Below are 23,065 nucleotides of genomic sequence, written 5' to 3' on the forward strand. Positions count from 1 at the left end.
AGAGGCGAGGGAGTGAGAGGAACGGGGGACGACGAGGAGGGAGAGAAAAAGATGTCGCGATGGAGAGCGGGAGACGGGGAGCGATGCCGACGCTCCGTCTCCCTGTCACGTATCGTTTAGCGGGACTTTATCAGATGTTGTTTTTGTCATTCGGTGCGGAACATTGGGAACATTAGTTTGTGAGGAGCGGGCCGCGCGGTCACTCAGCGGAGACGGAGCGATGGAGAGGGAAAGGTGGAGGTAGAGAGGGGAGGAGGAAAGGAAAACGAGATTAGTTAGAACTAGAGATGCACCGATTGCAATTTTCTTGGCCGATTCCGATTTCCGATTTTTTAAAAGTCTGACCTGCCGATTCCGATTTTGGCCGATTCCGATTTTCTTTCTAAGAACTATAATTGACAGCACACACAAACATTTTTGTAACTTTTCTTTAATGGAAAATTAAAATTCAATTGTATGTTCATAATAAAACATTGACTATTAATAACTTACATTTTCTCCAAAACTGCACCAGGTTACAGGACCTTCTCTCACTCTCACTCAAACAAATCTCAAAATAAAAAAGTGCTCCAGGTTACTGGACAGAGCTTTTTTGAACAAATAAAATCCAAATGAAAATGAATTGCAGTATATCCCACTTTATGCTTTCCCGAAAGAAAACAGGTGCAACAGATCTATATAACAACACACGGACTATTACTATTATGGACTATTATACAACAGGTAGTTCCGACCAAGCAATCTGAATGGTCAACTAGACATTTAGAACGTGATCAAATCAGCATGACAGCACACCTAGCCGTGCTCATCACTAAATATTACTCCGCCATATTATCATACAATGTATTTAAATATAACGCTACGCTAACTCTGTTCAGCCTTGATGTTACCAGACGCTCTGCCATCCATCAGCTGTGCCGGTGAGTCGGTGACACGGCGCTACTAGCTTAAAAATACATGTGAAGTTCGCGGAGATAGTAGCTAAATCTGTCAATGGAAAAATTATTTTTTTCAGCAGATATCTTAGTTACAACAAGATTGAGCTAGCAAGGCAGTTTGTGTGATGCGGTCAGGACCGAGGCGCTTGCGCCGAGGTCCGTAAGCATCACGGTAACGCACACCCTCTCGTGTACGTTAATATTGCTTAATTACAGCGGAGTTTTTACCGTTGTCTTAAATTTGACCGGCACAGAATCAGATATATGAGACTGATCGGCCGGTCACCGGTCATGGCCGATCAGCTGAAAACCGGCCGATTCCGGTCACCGGCCGATCGATCGGTGCATCTCTAGTTAGAACGGCTGAATGGAAATAGCAACATTTGATTACAAAAAAAATAGCGCAAAAGTGTTTTTGTCGATAAAGAACTTATGCATTAAAATAGTGATGGAAGCTGATTTGCTGTAAAGATGATGTAGTTAATATCTATCCGTGTTGTATAGAGGTTGTAAGCTGGTGTATTATAATATGGCCAAGTACATTTCTTTGTTTTCATCCTCAGACAGCGTGAAATATGGCCGACATTAGCCGACACTAAAGAACAATAACAACTTGCCCGATACTTTCTACACTACAATCAATTCTTGAAAGGCTTCCCATTGTTTCTGGTGGTGTGTTTTTATGACACAGAATTATTCGCTTCAACCAAGCTGCTAGAAACACACCGAACACGCATTTCATATTTTCAAAAGTTCTTAAAATGTGCTTGCTTTGGATTAAAACATAGCGATTGGGGCGGATGTGTGCGTGTGAGAGTGTAAAAGAGAGGAGACGGAGGGAAGGAAGGTGAAAGAGAAGAGGAAGGGGTGGAGGAGGAGTGTTACAGGGGGTGAGAGGAAAAAAGGAGAGATCAAGAGAAAAGGGGGCAGGAGGAGAATGTGTGTGTGAGTATGAAAGGGAAAAAGAAAGTGTGTGTTAGAGAGAGAGAGAGTAGTTCAGAGTGAGAGAGTGCACCGGCGCTTGGAGGAGAGACTGATAAATGTCGCACTTTCCCCTATCCTCCTCTGGACCCCATGCATCTCTAACACACGCACACACACACACACACACACACACACACACACACACACGTCTCCCTAAGCACCGCGCCCTCGATCATTAAGCCCTCGTCATGCGTCCTCTCTCTCTCCTCTCTAGTGGATGTTTTCCTTGAGCGCGAGTGACGGCTAATGAAGCTATTGATTGGCAAGTGTGTGTTTTTCAGAATGTCGGTGTCCGGTCGCACAGTTCCAGAGATGTAAAGGAAGGGGGGAGAGAGAGAGAACAGGAAAGATTTATATAACTCCGTTGTCAGTGTTGAGTCTGCCCTCTAGACGGAGAGCCTTCTACGTTTCAGAGACGGAAGGAAAGAAAGAAAGAGAGGGAGATATTTACATAGCGCCGCTGCCTGTCTGTCCTTGAACATTTGAAAAGACGCTGAAAGTTGATACAGTCAGCGGTTACACTTGTCACTTCCGACGTGATTTTTTTTTTCAGATCCCAAAGATGGGATTTCATGCGATCCCATCTGAGAATGCCTTTCATGCGTCTCCTGCGTCTGTATTCATTTGCATTGCTTACTTTCCGTCTCTCCCTCTCCCTCTCTTTACACTCCTGTGGCTGGATGGCGTCCAGACCGGTGTCCAATCCAGATCGCAGCGCGAGCCCGTCCGCTTTTGAAGATCTGATAGCGGCGACGGTGATTTTTTGCTGCAGCCAGACCTGCCGCTTCACGGGCATAATCGGATGAGAAAGTCGCATTGAAACGACAAGTGTGCCCAAAAATGACTGTTTTTAGATCATTTTCATGCTGTGCTAGGCGACGTAAAGCGGAGAGACGGAAGGAGGGGAGAGATAGGAGGGGAGGATATGTGGGAAAAGGTCAGGAGCTGGACTTGAACCTGCCACATAGAGGCTCCATCGCAGTGTTCAAGAGTCTGCAAGTTGCCATTCAAACCAATTGCTGCAGCAGCTGATTCCCCTGATTCGTTCCCCCTCTCTGGCTGACAGTGAGATAAGTGAAATCAGCTGCTGTAGTGATCGGTTGGAATGAAAACCTGTTTCATTTTGGGTGAGAACTGCTGCTCCATGGGTTTCTTTCTCATGCTTTGAGAGACACCTGTTTAGAGCAGCCTCTATACATGTGTTTCATTTGTCGTATTCATACTGCTCTCTCTCTCTCTCTCGCTTTCCCTCCATCCCTCCTCCCTCACTAGGAGTGTGCCGGGGAGCCTCTGTTCATGCTTTACTGTGCCATGAAGCAGCAGATGGAGAAGGGACCCATAGACGCCATCACAGGAGAGGCCCGCTACTCCCTGAGCGAGGACAAGCTCATCAGGCAGCAGATCGACTACAAGACGCTGGTCAGTAAAGTCGCTTTCAAGCCGCCAGTCTGTCCGCTTTGGCCGCCAATCAGTTGTTCCTTACTACATTTACGCATCGCTCCGCTTCCGTCTCACACAATTCCTTCTCTCCGTTCTCTCCTTTCCACGTGTTCCCCCTCCTCTTCTCCTCCACCGCCTCCTTTGACAGACTTTGCACTGTGTAAACCCGGAGAACGAGAACGCCCCGGAGGTGACGGTCAAGTGTCTGAACTGCGACACCATCACCCAGGTCAAAGAGAAGCTGCTCGACGCCGTGTACAAGGGCAGCCCCTACTCACAGAGGCCCAAGGCGTCTGACATGGACCTGGGTAAGACAAACACATTCGTGCACACGTGTTCATGATGTATGAGACACGCGTGGATACCTCAGATAGGACTGATATACAAGTTGTAGTTGTAAGTGGTCATCTGTACACAAAAAATGTCAATTTTAATTTGTTTTTTATTCTATTATTGAGTCTTAACATTTGCTTTCTTTAAAATAAGTGAGAAAAAACACCAATGGGGTGAGTATTTCACTTGCTTCCAATGCAATTTCACCTGTTTCCAGATCTTGAAACAAGTGACAGTATCTTGTAATATGGCCGATCACTCCACAAGTATCAAGATGCCACAATCCTTGAAACAAATTGATGTGCATTGGAAACAAACAAATTTTTTTTTTTTTTTCTCCCCACAAAAACAAGATTTCAAGACTCAATACTAGACTAAATGACTTGTTAAGGTGGATAATATTTACACTGCAAACACATGCATGCTCAATCACAAACATGACTCAAAAGCATATGCAGTAACACACACTCACTCACACACACACACACACACACACTCTTACGTGTATTGTGTGCATTGCTCTAAACCTCTCTCCTCCATTTCTGAAGAATGGCGTCAAGGTCGGATGGCCAGGATCATTCTCCAGGATGAAGACGTCACCACGAAGATAGACAACGACTGGAAAAGACTCAACACACTGGCTCACTACCAGGTGCACACTCTCTCTCACACACACACACACACACACACACACACACACACACACACACACACAAACTGGACTTAGCTAAAATGGATTCATACATTGCTGACTTCAACATGCATTTAATTTTACTGGAGATATGTGATGCTAAAATGTATTTTGGTGTGTGTGTGTGTGTGTGTGTGTGTGTGTGTGTGTGTGTGTGTGTGTGTGTGTGTAGGTAACGGACGGTTCAGTGATCGCCCTGGTGCCAAAGCAGAACTCTGCCTATAACATCTCCAACTCCTCCACCTTCACCAAGAGCCTCAGTAGATACGGTATGGTTCCCTTTTTATCATTCCATCATGATTCCCTGCCTACCATCCCCTCTCTCTCTGTCTTGCGCTCTCTCTCTCCCCTTCATTCACTCTTTCCCTTTCTGTTTGTCTTTGTTTATAGCGGGCATGATTGGGCTCCATTCTCTCTTTCCCTCTCTCTTCTTTTTTTCTCCCCCTCTGTGAATAGCGATCCTTTTTATCCAGCGCTATCAGCCCGGGCCAAGGCTATTCCACGGCCATTTCCAACCAGTCGGTAAATGACAGGCATTAAACTAGACACCTCAATCCCTAGCTGACATACACCGAGAGAGATGGGTGGGAAAGACTGAGAGAGAGTGAAAGAGTGAGAGAGAGAGAGAGAGAGTGGACCCCTGGCAGACAGAGATAGAGAGCGGCCCAGCATCAATACGGTGTACTTCACTGGCAAAGATTGTCTATTTTGAAGATGAATCACTCAGTCCCACCTTCCAGTCTGCAAAAGTGAGATTCTGGTGGCGTTTGCGGCGCCCAGAAATAGGCAGAGTGAGAGCTCTTTGCTTCTTTGCTCTTCCCAGTCATCAATTAGAGTAGTGTTGGTCCCCAGCAAAATGGCAAATTTTACTGCTATTTCACTCACCAGAGGTTAGGACAATGAGAGAGTGTATAAGGGTGACAATTTTTATCACAGGTTTCCTCTACAGTATGGAGAGTTATGTAAGTCTGTACTAAGTTTACTATATCTAATAACAGAAACCTCAGATGGGGTTCTAATGTATATATCTATATCTGGAAACCACTGAATTTCTCTCTACACCCCTTAATTCATGCAAAATCCCCCTAAAAATGAGTTAAGGGAGTTATTAATGGAGGAGACCCCATCAAAACCACTTTAAACACCCCTTAATGTTCGACTGCTTACTTTCTAATTTAATGTAAAATTCAGGGAGACAGGGACTTTCCATTAATAACTCATTAATAACCCTGTAAACCATGCACAAAAGGCATGAAAAAATCCTTTAATCTGTAGTGTCTCCACGAACCAACCCATGAATAAATCCCTTATAAACCCATGATACTAACCTTACCTTTTTAACGCTGTGTTATTTTTAATGGATAATTCATGTTTATGTAAAGAGAAATTAAGGACGTTTCTGCTTGGATGTGTGTGTGCATGTTATTTGTTCTTTTTGCGCGGATGTGTGATCATGTGTGGGTTCGTACTAGGGCTGGGCGATATGGACCAAAAATCATATCTCGGTATTTTTAGGCTGAATGACGATACACGATATATATCTCGGTATTTTCTACGAAGTGGGCTACATGTTCAGTTGTAAGTAGGGCTGGGCGATATGGACAAAATCAAATATCACAATATTTTTGACCAAATACCTCGATATCGATATTGACAATATTGTAGGGATGACTATTGGTTTGCTTTCACAAAATATTTACACAATGAGATTTTTGATAAATAATCATTAGTAATGTGGATATAATGACTAAGTGGGTAAAGGCAAACAATAGAACAGCTAGAACAGTCTGGTAAGTTCAGAAAATGACATCACTTTACTGTAATGCAGCCTTTAAAACCAGAAAAAGACACTTATGCCATATCACGATATTACGATATCCAAAATATAAGACGATATCTAGTCTCATATCACGATATCGATATAATATTGATATATCGCCCAGCCCTAGTTCGTATGTGAATATGCATGTGGTGGACTGTGTGTATGAGTGTGTGTGTGTGTGTGTGTGTGAACGGGGGTAAATGTGTGCCACCAGTGACCGTGATGGCTTTGGAATCAGAGCCACTCGGCACCCCGCCGGCGGCAGCAGCAACACCGGCGGACTGGACAGCACTCCACTCAGCCTCTTCCACTCCTCTGTCCCCCACTCTCCCATTACTCTCCATTTTGGCCCTCTCTCCTAACCTTTTTTGTCTGTACATCCATTTAGCGCCGCCTCCTCCTCATCGCTCCTCTGCCTCTCCTTCCCCCCTCTCTCTCCTGTCATCTCTCTCCCCACTTTCACCGAAACCTCTCCTTCACTCCACTTCCCTCTCCCATTTACTCCCATTGCTCCTATCCGTTCCATATCCCTTTCCTAACAGCAACAGCAGCACAGCAGATCGCCTCCCCCCCATCCCCCCCCGCCCTCCTCCTGTATCTTGCCTCCCTGATTCCTTCTCCCCCTTTCCTCCCTCTCCTCCTCGTCACCCTCCCCACCACCCCTCCTAACCGGAACAGGCGTAGATAGGCATCTCCTTGCTTTGCTCTAATCAACTTTGACACACACCATGAATAATGAAACAGGCGTAGATCAGGGAATGGGGAGGCGGGGTAGTGTGAGTCAGAATTAGAGTCAAAAAGGGAGAGAGAAGTTAAAGGAATACTCCAAGTTTTGGGGGATTATCATCCTGTTGGTAAACATGAGATCATAGACACCCAGAATCATCCATGTGTCCCTAACAGATCATTCACTCTGGTGCTCCATGGTAGCATACACTATGTTGAGTGATAGTAGGCAACTAGTATTATCTGAAAAGTGAGAAAAGGAAAACTTGTAGCAGCTCTAAAGCTAAATGGTAAGTCATTTTAAATGATATATAGTTAACTCTCGCAGTTTTTTGGTAAAATTTACACAGTATTGAAGCAAAAATAGCATGCTGTTTTGAACTACCAGCACTACTTTCTCTGTTTACATAGTGGAGGGTGACGGGAGACTGTGTACAGCTATTAATCACTATGCAGTGGATGAATACGTGGTTGCTGACCTGAAATAGTCCCAAAAATAAACCCGGCTGCATCAGCCGTATTGAGTTAATAACATTTCAGTTTTAAAATGTATGCATCTACAGGCCATATAATAAAAACACTAACAACTTTTTAACACTATAAGGTCAGTCTTTGAATAATGCTAGTCGCCTACTATCACTCAACATAGTGTATGCTAAAGTGTTAGCATGGAGCCTACTATCACTCAACATAGTGTATGCTAAAGTGTTAGCATGGAGCCTACTATCACTCAACATAGTGTATGCTAAAGTGTTAGCATGGAGCCTACTATCACTCAACATAGCGTATGCCCAGTTCTACTCTACAACCTCTGAGGAAGAATACACTTTTTAGAGTTAGGAGTTACTAAACTTAGAAAAGGAATGTGGGGTAACAATTAACTAACCAACAATTGTTTTACACAGTTTCTGAACCATGAACTTTCTGCAAGACACCGTCAACATGTTTCCTGATGATTCCGTGCATGTCTTGTGTATCTGGGTATAGAGAGTATGCTGAGGACGGCCAGCAGTCCAGACAGCCTACGATCCCGAACCCCCATGATCACGCCCGACCTGGAGAGTGGAACCAAACTGTGGCATCTGGTGAAGAACCACGACCACTCGGACCAGAGGGAGGGCGACCGAGGCAGCAAGATGGTCTCTGAGATCTACCTGACCAGGCTGCTGGCTACAAAGGTGAGGAGACGCACGGCGCAAGTGTTTCCAACCAGAATTGTATTCTTGTCAGGGTGGAAAATTCTTCTGAAACATTTAGGCATTTAGGTGAGAATTCTCCCTGCTACAGACTTCAATTTTATATCATTTGCCACTAAAACGCATTAAAACTGTAGAAACTTCTGTACTAATCTGACTCAAGAGAAGAGGACAAGGAAGGTTTTGTGAGATGTAGGATGTAGACAGACCCACAAACTGAGTCTCTCTCTCTCTCTCTCTCTCTCTCACACACACATACACACACAGCCATTCCTGGGAAGCTGCCAAAACATGAACCCTTCCCTGCTGTCTCCCCTTCTCTCCTCTGATGCCTCTCAGCTCATCGTCTCTTTCCTAATTGTAACGGGGGAGGGAAATATAGAAATGGGCGGCAGCTACAAGCATCCTGGCTGTTCAATTTCCAGTGGTAATAAAAAAGAAAACAGATGAATATAAGGTGGGCTCATGGTGCAGAGAGAGGGTTGGGGGGGGTGTATGTGTCAGGAGGCAGGTAATTTGTCGAGGGATCGAAGATTTGGCCATGCATGATGAAAATACAGAGAGGCAAATGCAATTGAGAACCTCATCTTGTCCTTGTCTCTCCGTGGCTGTCGGTCTGTCTCTCTATCTGTCCGCCTGGGCTTCCAGTCTATGCAGATCTCAGCACTTTGATCCGGGATCGGGACAGAATTCGCTCCTGTTCCATTTCGCCACGGCTGACTGCGTCCGATCCCCCAAACATTTCCCTCCCTGTAATAGATTCTGCCAGACGGAAGAAGTCGGGGGGGGGGGGGAGAAACAAATGTGTTGCTAGGGAAATTAATTTAGCTACATTTGATGCAATTACGTCGAGGCATTGTGATTGGAGGAAAAGCCCCATCCGAATCCTAGGGCTCGGGTTCCTGTTTGTGATTCTGCCAAGCTCGGCGGGTAGAGCGCGGCAATCACGCTGCCAGGGTTATCACTGTGATTCTCGACGGGGCCATTCATGCTAAAAATGTATGCACTTACGGCACTTTCAGGTGCTTGGGATAAAAGTGACTGGAAATGACACACCGTTCTATCACGTAACACTACCGAATGCTGTTTACTGTGATTCTCTGCAACCACACTCTCCAAGATTTCCATGGCAATCTCATAAGATCGCCTTCCTCTCTTCTAAACACAATTTCAATAAGATGTTCAGCTTACTTCTCAGGTATTTTTTTTCAAACCGTGTGGATTCGGATGGGTTTTTGCGGGCCCGACGATCACGACACATATGAGACCGTGAAAACCTTCAATATGAGTAAAAGAAAAGAGAAAGTGAGTACTTTCCCGTAAGAGCACAATACAGGGTGCTTCAAAAAGTGATAGGGAATCATATGGAAACCACTCAAACTGCTTGTCAGAAGTGGGATTTAAACCTATGCTTCCACGCGGAAACCAGAAACCCTGGTGTCTTAGACCTCTCTCCCTCTCTCTCTCTCTGTGTCTCTCTCTCTCTCTCCACCCCTCAGGGCACGTTGCAGAAGTTCGTGGACGACCTGTTCGAGACCATCTTCAGCACGGCCCACCGAGGCAGCGCCTTGCCGCTGGCCATCAAGTACATGTTCGACTTCCTGGACGAGCAGGCCGACAAACACTCCATCACAGACTACGACGTACGACACACCTGGAAGAGCAACTGGTAAGAGAGAGAGACAGGGAAATAGAAGTATTGCAGTATTAACACTATTGGTTTAAATGACAGATACAAAGCAATTCAAGCTTTTCAACTTTTCCCTCCCCCTCCAGTCTTCCGCTGCGGTTCTGGGTGAACGTGATCAAGAACCCCCAGTTTGTGTTCGACATCCATAAGAACAGCATCACGGACGCCTGCCTGTCGGTGGTGGCCCAGACCTTCATGGACTCCTGTTCAACATCAGAACACAAACTAGGGAAGGACTCGCCTTCGAATAAGCTGCTCTACGCTAAAGACATCCCCAACTACAAGAACTGGGTGGAGAGGTAAGAGTTAAAGTAGGGTTAAACTCAACTGAAAAAAACTCAAGAGAAGACCACAATTATAAGAACTGAGTGGATGAGGTGGAGCAGTAAGAGCAAAGTTAACTCAACTGAAAACTTTTTCCACTAGAGGGAGGCTTAACTTTACCCAGTACTGACATTTATAAAGCAAGCATTTGGTTGAAGCTGAAGCACATAGCTGGACGGTATGAATGCAAAGCAGCTATGTAATTTATTGAATTGATTTGAAATTAGCATCCTGCTCCAGCCTTATAAATATGGATTACAGTATACGCAGAGCGTACTAAATATCAGCAACACCTGCTCTATCCATGAAAATCTTCAACTGGCCAGGTGAATCTGCGTGAAAGCTACAATCCCTATTAAATAAAGTCATAAAGGAGAGGCATTGAGGAAAAGGAGGAGAAATGGAAGTATGGAAATGGAGACGGCCCTCTGGTTCACCCGTTTGTCTTTTATTCAGCACCAACATGATTAACTAAACACAGCATAAATGATGCACCGTCGATGCTTGCCCCAATTATTGCTTCCCCTTTTGGGGAAGAGTCCAATAGCCTGTAAGTAGCTTTTCTGGGCTGCTCCTTCCCAGGCGCTCAGCTTGGCACGACGGGGTTTGGCAACCGGCTCAGTCCAGAGGCTCCTCTCACAGCGTCTACTGATGCTGCTACAAGTGCTGTCGGAAGCATCATAATTAGGACTTGAGTGTACATGAACAGCCCAACCCAAAGCGCCGAATGTGACGAAGTTGGGATTTTCTATGACACCCGAGTCGCTGAGATGTAACGTTAAAACGGCGGAAAGCATGTCGGTAAAAGTGATGTATAAAGCAATTTTTGGTGAATAATTAAAACATCAATTACATGCCCAATGTGCATTCTGCTCTTCCGTTTGCTGCTGCAGCACAAAGTAGCTCTGTGCAGCACACGCCAAAAAACTTCTTTTGGTACAAGATCCGTTTTGTTGTTTTCGGACCAAAAGCACTTGAAATGTACAACTGTAAGTCCTAAGGCTTGCGAGGATCACTTGAAGGCAGCATGAGATAAGGATATATAGGTTAGAGTTAATTGGGTGCAGTTGAACTCTGTTGCCCTTCTGATCTTCCTCCCCCCCCGTCTCTCTCTCTCTGCCTCCTAACCAACGCTCGACCGCGGCCCGGCTTGTAAGCCTTGAGACAGTTGAGATATGGATTCTGCAAAAGGGGTTTGGGGTGCAACTCAATATTAGGAAAGTATTCCTCCTATTTTGTTCGCTCTGTGTATCTTCTGTTTACCTTGTTCCGACCGGACTCTTCGCTCAACGTCTCTCCGAAGCTCCTCGGACGCAGCCGACAGCACTGAGTCAGTAATGAGCGGTTTGTGTTTTTTCGCTCTGAGTAGATCGACCTTTTTTTGAATCGATAATTGCAAGTCTTCGCTCGGCTACGTGTGGGCGGCAGGGGGGCCTGGAGGTTACAGAGACTGTCCCATAACTGAAAGGTTGCAGGTTAGATCCCCAGAACTAACTACTTTTTGTTTGTTTTGAAGGTTTCACATTTAATATTAGCAGAGATTACACCCATAATACTACTGAATGATATACAGTCCACTTCTGCAGCAACGGTTCTTTCGTTGGGACAGGAGATAAACTGTGAAGTCATTTTCCTCCGCTTCCATACTCACAGTTACTGTTCTTTGGCTTCTGTGTATCCTGCAGAGGTGGGGACTCGAGTCACATGACTTGGACTGGAGTCAGACTCCAGTTACAATCTGAATTGCTTGAGACTTGATGCATGAAGAGAAGACTTGAGACTTGACTTGACTTGGGTTCTGGTGACTTGACGCTGACTTGTACTTTGATGACTTGAAAAGGTTTCTAAATTCTTGACTTGAGATCTTGTGTTTGTGTAAATGACTTTGATTGAAAGTGATGAGATTTGTTCCAGCAGACGACTGTTTTCTGACGACAGTTTTCTGAATTTGTATGGAATGATTGAATTTAGTGAAGTTGAAACTGATTATAGAAATCAAATCTAACGCTACTGCTAGCAGCCAGAAAACGAACCAGGAGCTACAAGGAAGCCAGGACCAGCCAGAAACAAACATCTATGTTTGGAACAAAAGAAACAAACATCTAACTATGTTTGTTTCTGGCTGCTAGCATTAGCTAGCGTTAGCAACATGGCTAACGTTGCTAACGCTAGCTAACGCTAACACTAGCAGCCAGAAACAAACAAATGATCCATTGTCCGTTTGATAATCTAAACAAAGAACACGTTTTCTTGCAGTGGCCTTTCTAAAATGAGCAGTGGTGAAAGTTACTACATTGTGTTATGATCAAGGAGTTGATAAGCAGACAGATGGTTTGTTCTATTGCACAGAGCTAGGCTCTAACAGAAAGCGATCCGGTTGTCTTTGCGACAGCGGCGCAAACAACAATACCACTTGGAAACGCTAGGGGGGGACAACGGGGGGGAAAGTTGAAAAGTTGTCTGTATCCACTTCAAGATATTAAATTGATACTGGACTCTTGATTTGTTCTGACTTGACTTGCTGTTCTACATTAGACTTGAGACTTTGACATTAATGAACTGAACTTGACTTGGACTTGACTTAATCTACATTTAGACTTGTGCCTCAAGACTTGAGACCGACTTGGGATTCGAGCTAAGTCGACTTGGTCACACCTCTGGTATCCTGTCAAAGTGTCCTTCAGCAAGATACTGAAGCATAAGCTAAATGCCTAAAATGTAAATGTAGGATACTGTATGTCAAACCTCCAATGAGAAGACCGGATTTGCATTGAGAATATTTAACAACCAGTTAAGTCGAGCTCAAGTTTTTAATGGAATACAAATGGGGTGGCTTCGCTCGGCCCCGCTGTAACATTCTGACCTCTGACCTCTCCCGCAGGTACTACTCTGATATCTCGCGCATGCCAGCCATCAGCGACCAGGACATGAGCGCCTACCTGGCGGAGCAGTCCCGCCTGCACCTCAGCCAGTTCAACAGCATGTCCGCCCTGCACGAGATCTACTCCTACATCATCAAATACAAAGACGAGGTGAGACGCAACTGCACGTGGGACAGGGGCTTAAGAGTAGAATAGAATAGAATAGAATCACAAGATCTACTCCTACATTATCAAATACAAAGACAAGATGAAATCCAAATGAATACATGTAAAAGAATAGAACAGAAAAGCTCATGAGATCTACTCATACATCATCAAATGAGGTGAAATTCTATTGTATAAGCTACTGACATGCAGTGCAAGGAAAGAAATAGAATACAATTTAATAGAATAGAAAGACAAAGTGAGATTCTTTTGCATTACTTCCAAATAGAATACAATAGAATAGAATTCAATGCTGTAATTATTTGGTTATTTGGCGTGTGCTGTGCCATCTCCCCACTTATTTGCCTTGACTAATGCCACGAGGTCATTTGAATTCAATTACACTGATAACCAGTCCTCATCCATACAGGCTGGTAGGCATTATCGCCATTAGGACTCACATTAAGGCGCGGGCTCGACACATTATGAAGCTAATGGAGCTGCGGTGGATTTATGAGATTTTTTTTTTTTCTTTTTCCCTAAGACCTGCATGCGCTCTGGTCCTGCTGCTGCCGCTGTTTGATTAAAACATTGTATTTATGTGCGGACCAGGAGAGTGTGTGTGTGTGTGTGTGTGTGTGTGTCGGGTGTGTTTCATTTGTAAAGTGGTCCGGCCGTATGCTGTGATTCATAGCCAGTGTGTATCCAAGTAGAGCGTGTTACAGTACAAGGCAAGTCCATTTGTAGTGACTGGTGAGTGCTTGATGCAAATGAAATGGTGTTGTCTTGGTGTGTGTGTGTGTGTGTGTGTGTGTGTGAGACTTGCATGCAAACTTTCCTATTGAATATGAACTAATAATGGAGCCTTATCTCTACTTTAAACCATTAGGACTTTTTAAACATACATGCTCTTCCCTCTCTACATCTCTCCCCTCATCCCTCTCTATCTACTCCTCCCTCTCTCTCCTTCCCTCCCTCTTATCACGCTTCTTTCTCTCCATCCCTCTTTTCCCTTTCATTCCATCAGTCTCTGCGGTTCATGTGCTCCGACTTTCACCCTCCTCCTCTTCCTCTCTCTCCTTCCCGTCCCTCTTTCCCCAGCATTACCTTGCATTTCTGTGGCGAGGGCTGAATCCCTCGCCCTCCTTTCCTTCTTCCCCTTCCTCCTCTCTTTCCTCTCCATCCCTCCATCTCAGCAGTATTACAGTAGTTATGCTGTGTGGTTGCAGCTGGCTCCATTCAAGCCAACCGCTCCCCGTCATTACAGCCTATTATCCAGATGTAGGCAGCTGCAGGGTCCCCATCCCCTCTAACGCACACCCTGACCTTACACACACACACACACAGACGTACTAATGCACTTAAACACACACACATATACACATGCACATATAGAAATACAGATGCACACACATGCATGCATATAAGGAAACACACACACACACATCTTCCCACAATGCATATGCACGCACTCAAAAAACACACACAAACATACTGACATACACACACACACATGCACACACATACAGAAACACTAGCATACACACAACTCTTTCCATTCACACACATCGACCAGAGACAAAAATGCAAGTGCATGCAAACACACACACACACACAGAAATGTGTGCATATAGACACAGACCCACACAAACGCAGCTCTTCCCACTGACACACCCCAGAAAGACAAAAGGGGATGTGCAAACACACACACACACAAACATACTCACAGACACACATACACAGAAACACCTCTTCACACTCACACACACACCACGAAGACAAATGCACACATAAATACACAAATGCACTGACAAACAAACACACGTGTGCTTATGGCTACCAATCCCCCCCCCCCCCCCCTCCTCCCTCACACACACACTCACAATGGCCATCAACACATCATTATACACATCTCTATACCACACCTGCCCTCCAACCTGCCCTGCCAGCCCCTTCCCTGCAGCACTGACTGTCAGCGCCGGTTCACGCCATAATCACTACGGGGGAACCTGACATTAGCGGGGCCACTTTCTCTGCTGTGGCGTTAAAGTGCATCTGAGTCCTCCCCCTTACCCCCACCCCTCCACTCCACCCCTCCCCCATGTTATCAGCATCAACTGGGTTATTGTTGCGTTGCATTTGGGTTTTTTTTAGTTGTTGTTGTTGTTTAATGGGTAGAAAATGGCACCGACACAGTCGAGGTTAAGAGTTTCCCTGCCACTGGAAGCACCCATGCTGAAAATACCGGTGCTCACGACTCGGTGAGGCCTTTTGGATCAAAAACAGTGAATAAATATTTGGCCTTTGCTGCATGTTGTAGGATTGCAATGTAGCTATGATGATAATATGATGTGATAACGTCCAGTCGTGAAAAACAGAAACTCATTCATCAGTCTCTCTCCGTGTCTCTCTTTGTGTCAGTTCAGTTCAATTCAGTTCGCTTTATTGGCATGAATGTTAGATGAACAATGTTACAAGTAAATACTATTGAATAAAAATAGTAAATAAATATGTAGTACATAAAAAGAAACTTAACTCTTCCACTTTTGTGATGGTGTGTGTATCTGTGTGTGTATGCTGTACTACCTTGTTGTTAAAGGTCTGGCTTGCTGTGTATTCATTGCACGCTATGAAGTGTAACTGTTAGTATTTATATGTATGGGGAGAAGAACATTCAAATAATGTTTTTAATTCAAGTAAGCAAAAAGGAATTTATCTGTGCGGACTGGATATCAAGCAAACATTATATTGCATATTTATTGGCTTAACTGTAAATTTAAAATCAACAACAAAACAACAACAAAAAATACAATAATTACCATAATATACACTATTTTCACTATCTCTCTCCCTCTATTTCTGTCCAGATCCTGTCGGCGTTACAGAAGGATGACCAGTCGCGCAGACAGAGGCTACGCAGCAAGCTGGAGCAGGTCATCGACACCATGGCCCTGGCCAGCTGAGGACCGGCCAATCACACGCCTTGGCTAGCGGAGGACTGGCCAATCAACACGCCTTCCCTGACGACCTTTTTACGCCCGTAACATTTGACCCTCTGACCTTTGAACTCGGACATTTTGACCCTCACTACATAAAAAAAAACAAAAAAGACGACAAACAGCGCGGAAAGACTGCAAGGACACAAGTGCCCAGCAGCAGCAGCACACTGGAGAGACAGCAGAGTTAACCGAAGGCCCCGGCGGGGTTGGCTTGTTTTTTTTCTGAGCCACCAATCCAGCCCCGATCAACCAAATCAAGCGCACCCCTCAGCCTCGGTTGACACGGACCTCACCTCAGGAGAGCGTTTATTTTCATCAAGGCCCTCATCATGTGTGGAGTCGCTCGGTCCTACGGGAGCGGCAGTCGTGCACCGCAGCCGAGTACGCACCGCAAAGTCAGAGCCACAATCAGGACCGGTCCGCGCACAGCGGCGCGCTAAACTGATCTAGCTGGGATACACCCCGACTCTTTACAGCCGGTGCAAGACGCCAACCGGTAGCTACCCACAGCCAAGGCTACGGCTCGGACCGCGAGTTCGCAAAAACCCAGGATATATTATCGTGATACTTTATTGATCTCTATAAGGAATCTCTCTTTTCTCTCGCCCCCCCTTGCACAGGGAGGTCAGAGGTCAGGATCAGACACAGAACAGCGCCGCCGGAGCTGGTAGGCACTCGGTGTCTTGCTCAAGGACACTTCAGCAGGGCGGGCGCTTAAACCCGGACCGTCCGGGTTGAAGGACGGCCTCTTTAGCCGCTAGGCCGCCCCGCTGCCACCGCGGGTGAGCTGAGGAGGAAGGACTCCGCAGGAAAACTCTTCCTCCAGGTTCTGATGGAAACTCCTGCCGGTATCACCCTCTCTCAACAGGGACTCCACTGTAGTCTAACGAAGGATGTTTTCAGTTTTCTGACTCTGCGTTGGATTTATTGCATTTTTGATTTCATTTAGTTTCTCTCTGTTTTTGTTTTTTTTCTCAACTGCCTACTCTCCCCAGTGCTGTGCCACTTGTGTTACTGCTGAATTTGCACAATTTACGACAAAGCTAAATCAAAAGAGAGAAGAGGATATATGAATATATATATATAGATATATATATAGATCTATAAATACAAACTTTGTTTTTAAACAAAATGAAAAGAGAAAAAGTTTTCCATTTTAATGTACAAAAGATAACTTTGAGAAGAGGATTTGATATTTCGAAGATGAAAAACACACGGAAAAACTCGTCCTGTGCCATGTTTTATTTGAATGTCGTTTAGTGCAAAGAGACTTCTTTTCGTTAGATGAAATGTGCTATGATGAAATTGTTGTCATGCTTAGTGACCGAAAGTGAGAGTATAAAAAAAATAGGTTAAATGGCAAAAAATATATATATTAGAATCAATTTATGAAGTCTTGGGGCCTTTCCCGTGCTTTGGCTCTGAAGGTGCTAGACAGACACATGAAGTCTGAAAGTGTTCACCTATGAGCCGACCGACCTACAGTGCTATTGTGTTTGTTTTAGAGGAACCAAATACATAGAGGCTTGGTCATCTCGCCAATCTAGATGAGACGAGACCCCCTTTTTTTGGAAGCCGGCCTCATGCTATGGTACTAGACTACTATAGAGGCACTAGGTAGTCATTTTAGCTGAATCCTGGCACACCACGCTCTACAACTCCTTTTATAGAGTTCCCCTCTCGTCTGAAACGACATTATATAAAGAGTGTCATCCAAACCGGAGGCCAATTCTGAAGTGCGGAAGAAAGTGAACAGTATTGTCTTATTTTTGGCTTGTTTTCTAGTCTGCAGTGAAGCTGGCGAAGCTATTGAAAAAAAAAAATGTTTTGAAACGCAAACATCTGTGGTGTATGACAAGATAATGAAATGTAGCTCGATCTCTGTGAGTGTTTTTGTACCAGTCGAAGGCCTTTCTCTTTCTTTCTTTTCTTTTCGTTCTGTGGTTTTATGGAAAAAAAAACTTTGTGAAATGTTTTCTCTTCCTTCCAGTATGTGCTGCTCCACATTAACTCGCAGCGCTTCAAGAAACACGCAAAATTCATTCCTTTCTCCTATGAGTCTAAAAAGGGGGTATGAGGCTAGTTATGAAGGCTTAAAAAGACTTGAAAAAAAAAAGACTGAAAGATGCAAGAGGAACCAGGGTAATGTCGTATGTGGCCATCTATCCTTTGTGAGCTTGTGATGAAATGTGAAGCACACGGACCAGACTTGCCAAGAATCAATCAGATGGATGAAATTCATGAAAAACGTCTCATATATCCTCTACATCTCACTGTTTGGGGTTTTATTCTTGTCTCTCATGATCAGAAAGTAGGTCAAAATACATCAAATGTACATTTCAGAACAATAAGACTTTGAAGGAAACAGTTATCAGTTCCCCAAAATCCTCCTCTCCAACAGTGCTTCCCTCAGAATGTAGTTTTTATTTCTGTGGCAGAGTGGAAAGGCCTTCAAATCATTTGACACTTAAGTCTTTGCTTCAATGCAGTACATGGAATAGAGGCTTTGCAGTAGCATCAGAAACCTTGCAACCACAGCTAGCATGAATGGTTGGGTCCATTTGTTTCAAAATGTAGGTTACTGACATAGTGAACTTTGTTGACATAGTGATCTTTTTGTTTTAGTCCCAGCCCCGACACCAAAGCACAACAAGTTGTATCTTGAGAACTTGATAGCAAGCTGCTAGCCAGGGAGCTAACTTAGCAAAGCCACTATCACTAAAGGAAATTTCCGGTTCTTTTCAACCTGGGCCTGATTTTCTTAGTTTAGGCCATCATGCCGATCGATTCTGACCAAAATTTCTTACTTCACTGTAAAACTATGTACCTCTCACTTTGAAGGGAGTGCTGCTCTCCAATACAATCCAACGAGGCCAAGTGAAACTCAAACAGTCAAACCCAAAAGCACCGAAAACACATACATTCAACACGATAACACTCACACTGCAATAGGACCTGCCTCGATCCAGTTTTCCGATTATCCATGGTCTGAAACTTGAGTATATTGTGGTAGTAGATATGTTATTAGCTAGTTGGCAAGTAGAATGTTCAAGTTCTCTGATGGCGTGTTCATAGCATATCAGATTTCCCATAAATACAAACTGCCATCTGTGAAAAGCCGTTCACGTGGAGAATATTTGCTGCAGTTTGTTTATGGTTGGTTTTAAATTCATGAATGCAAATTATTGTGGATGTGGGCGTTCCGTGAATGCTTCCAAGTTGTAGGAATGAAATCCTTTTCTGCCGCTTCTTTTAAAGACGTATAACTGCCGCGTGCTTTTTGGGTTTAGGTTTTGTTTGACTTGATTCCTTGGAATTGTATTGGAGAGCAGCGCTTCATGCAAACTGTGAAGTAAAGTGATGGCAAAAACTAGAAAAATAAGGCCCAGGTCGAAAATAACCAGAACTTTCCTTTTAAACTTAAAATGTAATTAGGAGCCACTACAAGGTACTAGCCATGTCATATGAACAAGACAGTGATAGCAAGTTGAGGAGATAAGATGAATAGCTAGCTAACATGCAACACTATCTAAAATCAAAATCGATCAGATGTATTACTGATGAAATGATCAGTCCCCAGCTAAAAACAGCACAGAAATTATCCACAACTGTGACTTTAGACTTAGTCATCTAGAAATGTCAACTGTTCTCAGTTGTTGCCCAAGAGTTTGCGGACCTCCAACATGGCCACCAGAGGGCATGTTACTGTATGCCAACAGACAGCACTCTATTCTATTCTTCAGTCTCCTCTAGACATGGTGACACTGCCTGTTCCATTCTATATTGTGTTTTTTTTTTGTTTGTTTTTTTAAATGGCCACCTCCATCTCTGTCCCTATTCTTTTAGCATTGTCTGGGTGTTATTGTTTGAATTAAATTACTACACCTTTACCAACCCCCATCCCACCAAACACATATTGCTGTTGTCGGGTGAAAACCTCCTACATCCAACTTTAGTGATTTTCACGTTTTAACTTGAAGTCAGAATCACATGGCCCTCTAAAGATAGAGAACGTTTTATGAGCATTTGTGCTCATGAAACCCTTTCCAAATCCATTGTACACTATACTTGCATGACCATGAATCCAGAAATTAGGCTATATTGTTCATACTTGAAATGTTGACATTTTTAAGACACATCGTTTTCACCTGACAGCAGCAATATGGGTCTGGACCAAGTGAAACGTACTGTATGTGACTCAATACTTGATACAAGAGTGGGGCTCATCTATGAACCACTGATCTACACAGGGTAAAACAACATACAGGGCGGCTGACCAAAGGTTTATTTATCCACATTATCTACAACTCTTTGAGAAGAGAGTTTGTCATCGGTTATTTTTACCCCTCCCCCAACTGCTTTTCGGTACTTCCATAGATGATTTTAACGATCTGTTGTGGTCTTTCAGAAACACTTTGAATAAGACGATGTTGCTTCCATGCGTAGGCGCTCATCAACGCATTCTGTTGGAATCCAACGAACGAATATCAAACAGAAGGTTGAACCGCGCAGTCTCAGGACGTGTACCATTGCATCGATGTTCGACTGCTATCCGCTTGTTCTTTTAATGAAGATGTGTAAAGAGAACTTCGGCAGTGTGGGAAGGGAAACCCGTAGGAGCGCTTTCGCGGGGCGTGAAAAAAACAAGTCGGGCAGGATGGTGAGTCGAGGCCCGCTCGGCCTCCGGTGCTTTTTGTTTCTTGTTTTCTGCTTCGCCACTCGTTGGGGTGAAGATGAAAAGGCTCGGGCAAAAGCAGCGGAAGTGCTTTGAAGGCCGTATACCGCTTCATTTTCCATTCCGTTGCATCTTTAGCGTTTGGCTTCTCTGGACGGAAAAAGAGAGAGATGTAGTGGGGGGAGGAGGAGCGAGAGAAAGAGAGAGCCGGAGGGAGAGATCCTCTCGGTGTTTGACCGATGCGGATCTTTTCACCGTGCCTTGTCAGCCTCTTACCATACTGCAAAATAGTTTTTTTTTCTGTCTCACATATACTTCAGTACTTTGAAGATATGTTTCAGGATTGAACAGAGGTAGGGCTGTGCACAGATAATGCTAAATATACGTTATTCTGACAGCATATAGCCATAGCATTCCGCTTTCATCAGGGGAAAACACATTCCAATCATTTCTTTGACGGTTTTATTTGTCTTTGGACGCACGCAGGTGTTGCCAGTCGTCACTTAGACAGGCATCCAGTATTTCTTGGACAGCAGATATGTGTCAAATCATTTCTATGATTCATATCGTTTTCAGTTCATGTCATTTCTCGGTATACAAAATGCATAACAGTCCTTGAATGAGTTACACAAGAGGAAATAGACCAAGAAAATAAACGGGAAATAGGAAATTTGAAGAAAACAAAATTGGACATATGAATTGGCCAAAGAAATGTATTTGTACATGTAGACGATATTCAAAAATATATATTCTAAGTGGCCAAGGTTTGGATTTATTTGCAGATATACTGAATATGTCAACAGCACCTAGGAAAAAAATTGTCTCCAATGTCCAAAATAGACAATAAATGAATGTCATTTGCATGCACGCACAATTGTATATTTTGAAACATATCTCTAAACTTATTCTGATGTATATGTGAAGTGTGCTTTATTTTGCAGTATGCTGCCTCCTCCTCAGACATATTACCCCTCATCCACTGTTTCTGACACCCCTTCACACCAACACTAAGCTCCAACCTTTCAACACTTCCCAGCTTCCTCACCTGATGCCGAGTTCACCTTGATTAAAATAACTTTATGGGGTTTAAAAAAAAAAAAATAAAGTGTTGATTTTTCAAAGTACATTTCAGAGGAGCATCGGATCAAGCGTAAAATACCTTCACACACAGATTAAAGAAGAGAGAGAGAGAGGTAGAAAGGAAAAGAAAAAAAACCTTAAAGAGTTTTAATACTTTATGAATTCTGATACCTTTTTAAGAGTTTCAGACTTGAAGCTGCTGTGACAGGTTTTGGCTGTTTCACGCCCGTGTAAATATCCTGCTCTTTCCTATTTTGCAGATTTATTACGTGTAAATAGACGCGCATCAAGGAGAGATTAAACATGTTTTTTGCTAAATCTGGCTCGTCTGTGATGTTTTTATTCCCCCCCCCCCCCCTTATCCCTATGTGCCCTTGGAGTTGTGGATTTGGAAATTGTAAGCAAGTTTCAGGTTTATCTAAAGCACATGTCACCGAAAGTAAGAGAATGAGCAACATCTTCTTCACACTTATCAGACATTTTGTGTGCTGGAAAAGCGCAAATTACTGCTTTTCTTCGGTTTCTCCCCCGTTTGACCCGAGTGATGATGACGCCAGTGACGAAGACGAGAAAGAAAATGATGGCGAGTCCTTTGCGTGTGCTTTGCATACTGTCAGAAATCCATTCCTGGAAGATGCAAAGCTCTTATCCGTTCTGAGAGAACAATCGCCCGGCCTCATCCGCTCACTTTCCCATCAACGTGGGAAGACGGAAATTACATGAGTTGAGTGCCGGACCACTGAATCCTTAAATGACACTGTCAGGTAGGAGCGTTCTGTAAGCGGTAATGATGTGATGTAGAAGTGGGGCTCAGAAACTCCTTGTTCCATTGCTTTTGCCTGTACTGTAAATCTCTCAAAAAGGCTCCATCATCATAAATCTGAAAGAAATACAGCGTGGTTCGCTCACCGCAGAAAATATCTATTAAATAGGGAGATACGATGTGGACGGGTAAACGCAGGGGTGTACAGATACGGTGACTGTATTTGTCTCTTACTCTTGTTATTTTTTTTGTGCTATCTCTCCATGTCCTTCTTCTTTATCTCTTGTCACTCCCTCTCTCCTCATGCCTCCTTCCACAGCAAACGATATGACCCAATAGAGACGCACGGATCGGGGGCCCTCGCATCTCCACCGCTGT

At 44.1% G+C, this 23,065-nt stretch overlaps 1 protein-coding gene across 1 annotated transcript in view; it reads left to right on the forward strand.

The window, feature by feature from the left end:
• Positions 1-16,133, forward strand: part of plxna1a (plexin A1a) — a 156,807-nt gene extending 140,674 nt beyond the window's left edge. The window contains exons 23-31 of the mRNA XM_071543953.1: positions 3,195-3,341; positions 3,511-3,670; positions 4,244-4,347; positions 4,559-4,655; positions 7,922-8,112; positions 9,630-9,799; positions 9,907-10,119; positions 13,026-13,176; positions 16,038-16,133. Coding sequence (XP_071400054.1) covers positions 3,195-3,341; positions 3,511-3,670; positions 4,244-4,347; positions 4,559-4,655; positions 7,922-8,112; positions 9,630-9,799; positions 9,907-10,119; positions 13,026-13,176; positions 16,038-16,133 — 1,329 coding nt within the window. The remainder of the gene's footprint in view (positions 1-3,194; positions 3,342-3,510; positions 3,671-4,243; positions 4,348-4,558; positions 4,656-7,921; positions 8,113-9,629; positions 9,800-9,906; positions 10,120-13,025; positions 13,177-16,037) is intronic.
• The last annotated feature ends 6,932 nt before the right edge of the window (positions 16,134-23,065 follow it).

Source organism: Centroberyx affinis, unplaced genomic scaffold (assembly GCF_046629955.1).
Source record: "Centroberyx affinis isolate AG114_WGS23_722 - 3 ecotype Tasmania unplaced genomic scaffold, CSIRO-AGI_Caff_v1 ptg004423l_1, whole genome shotgun sequence".
NCBI classification, from domain to species: domain Eukaryota; kingdom Metazoa; phylum Chordata; class Actinopteri; order Beryciformes; family Berycidae; genus Centroberyx; species Centroberyx affinis.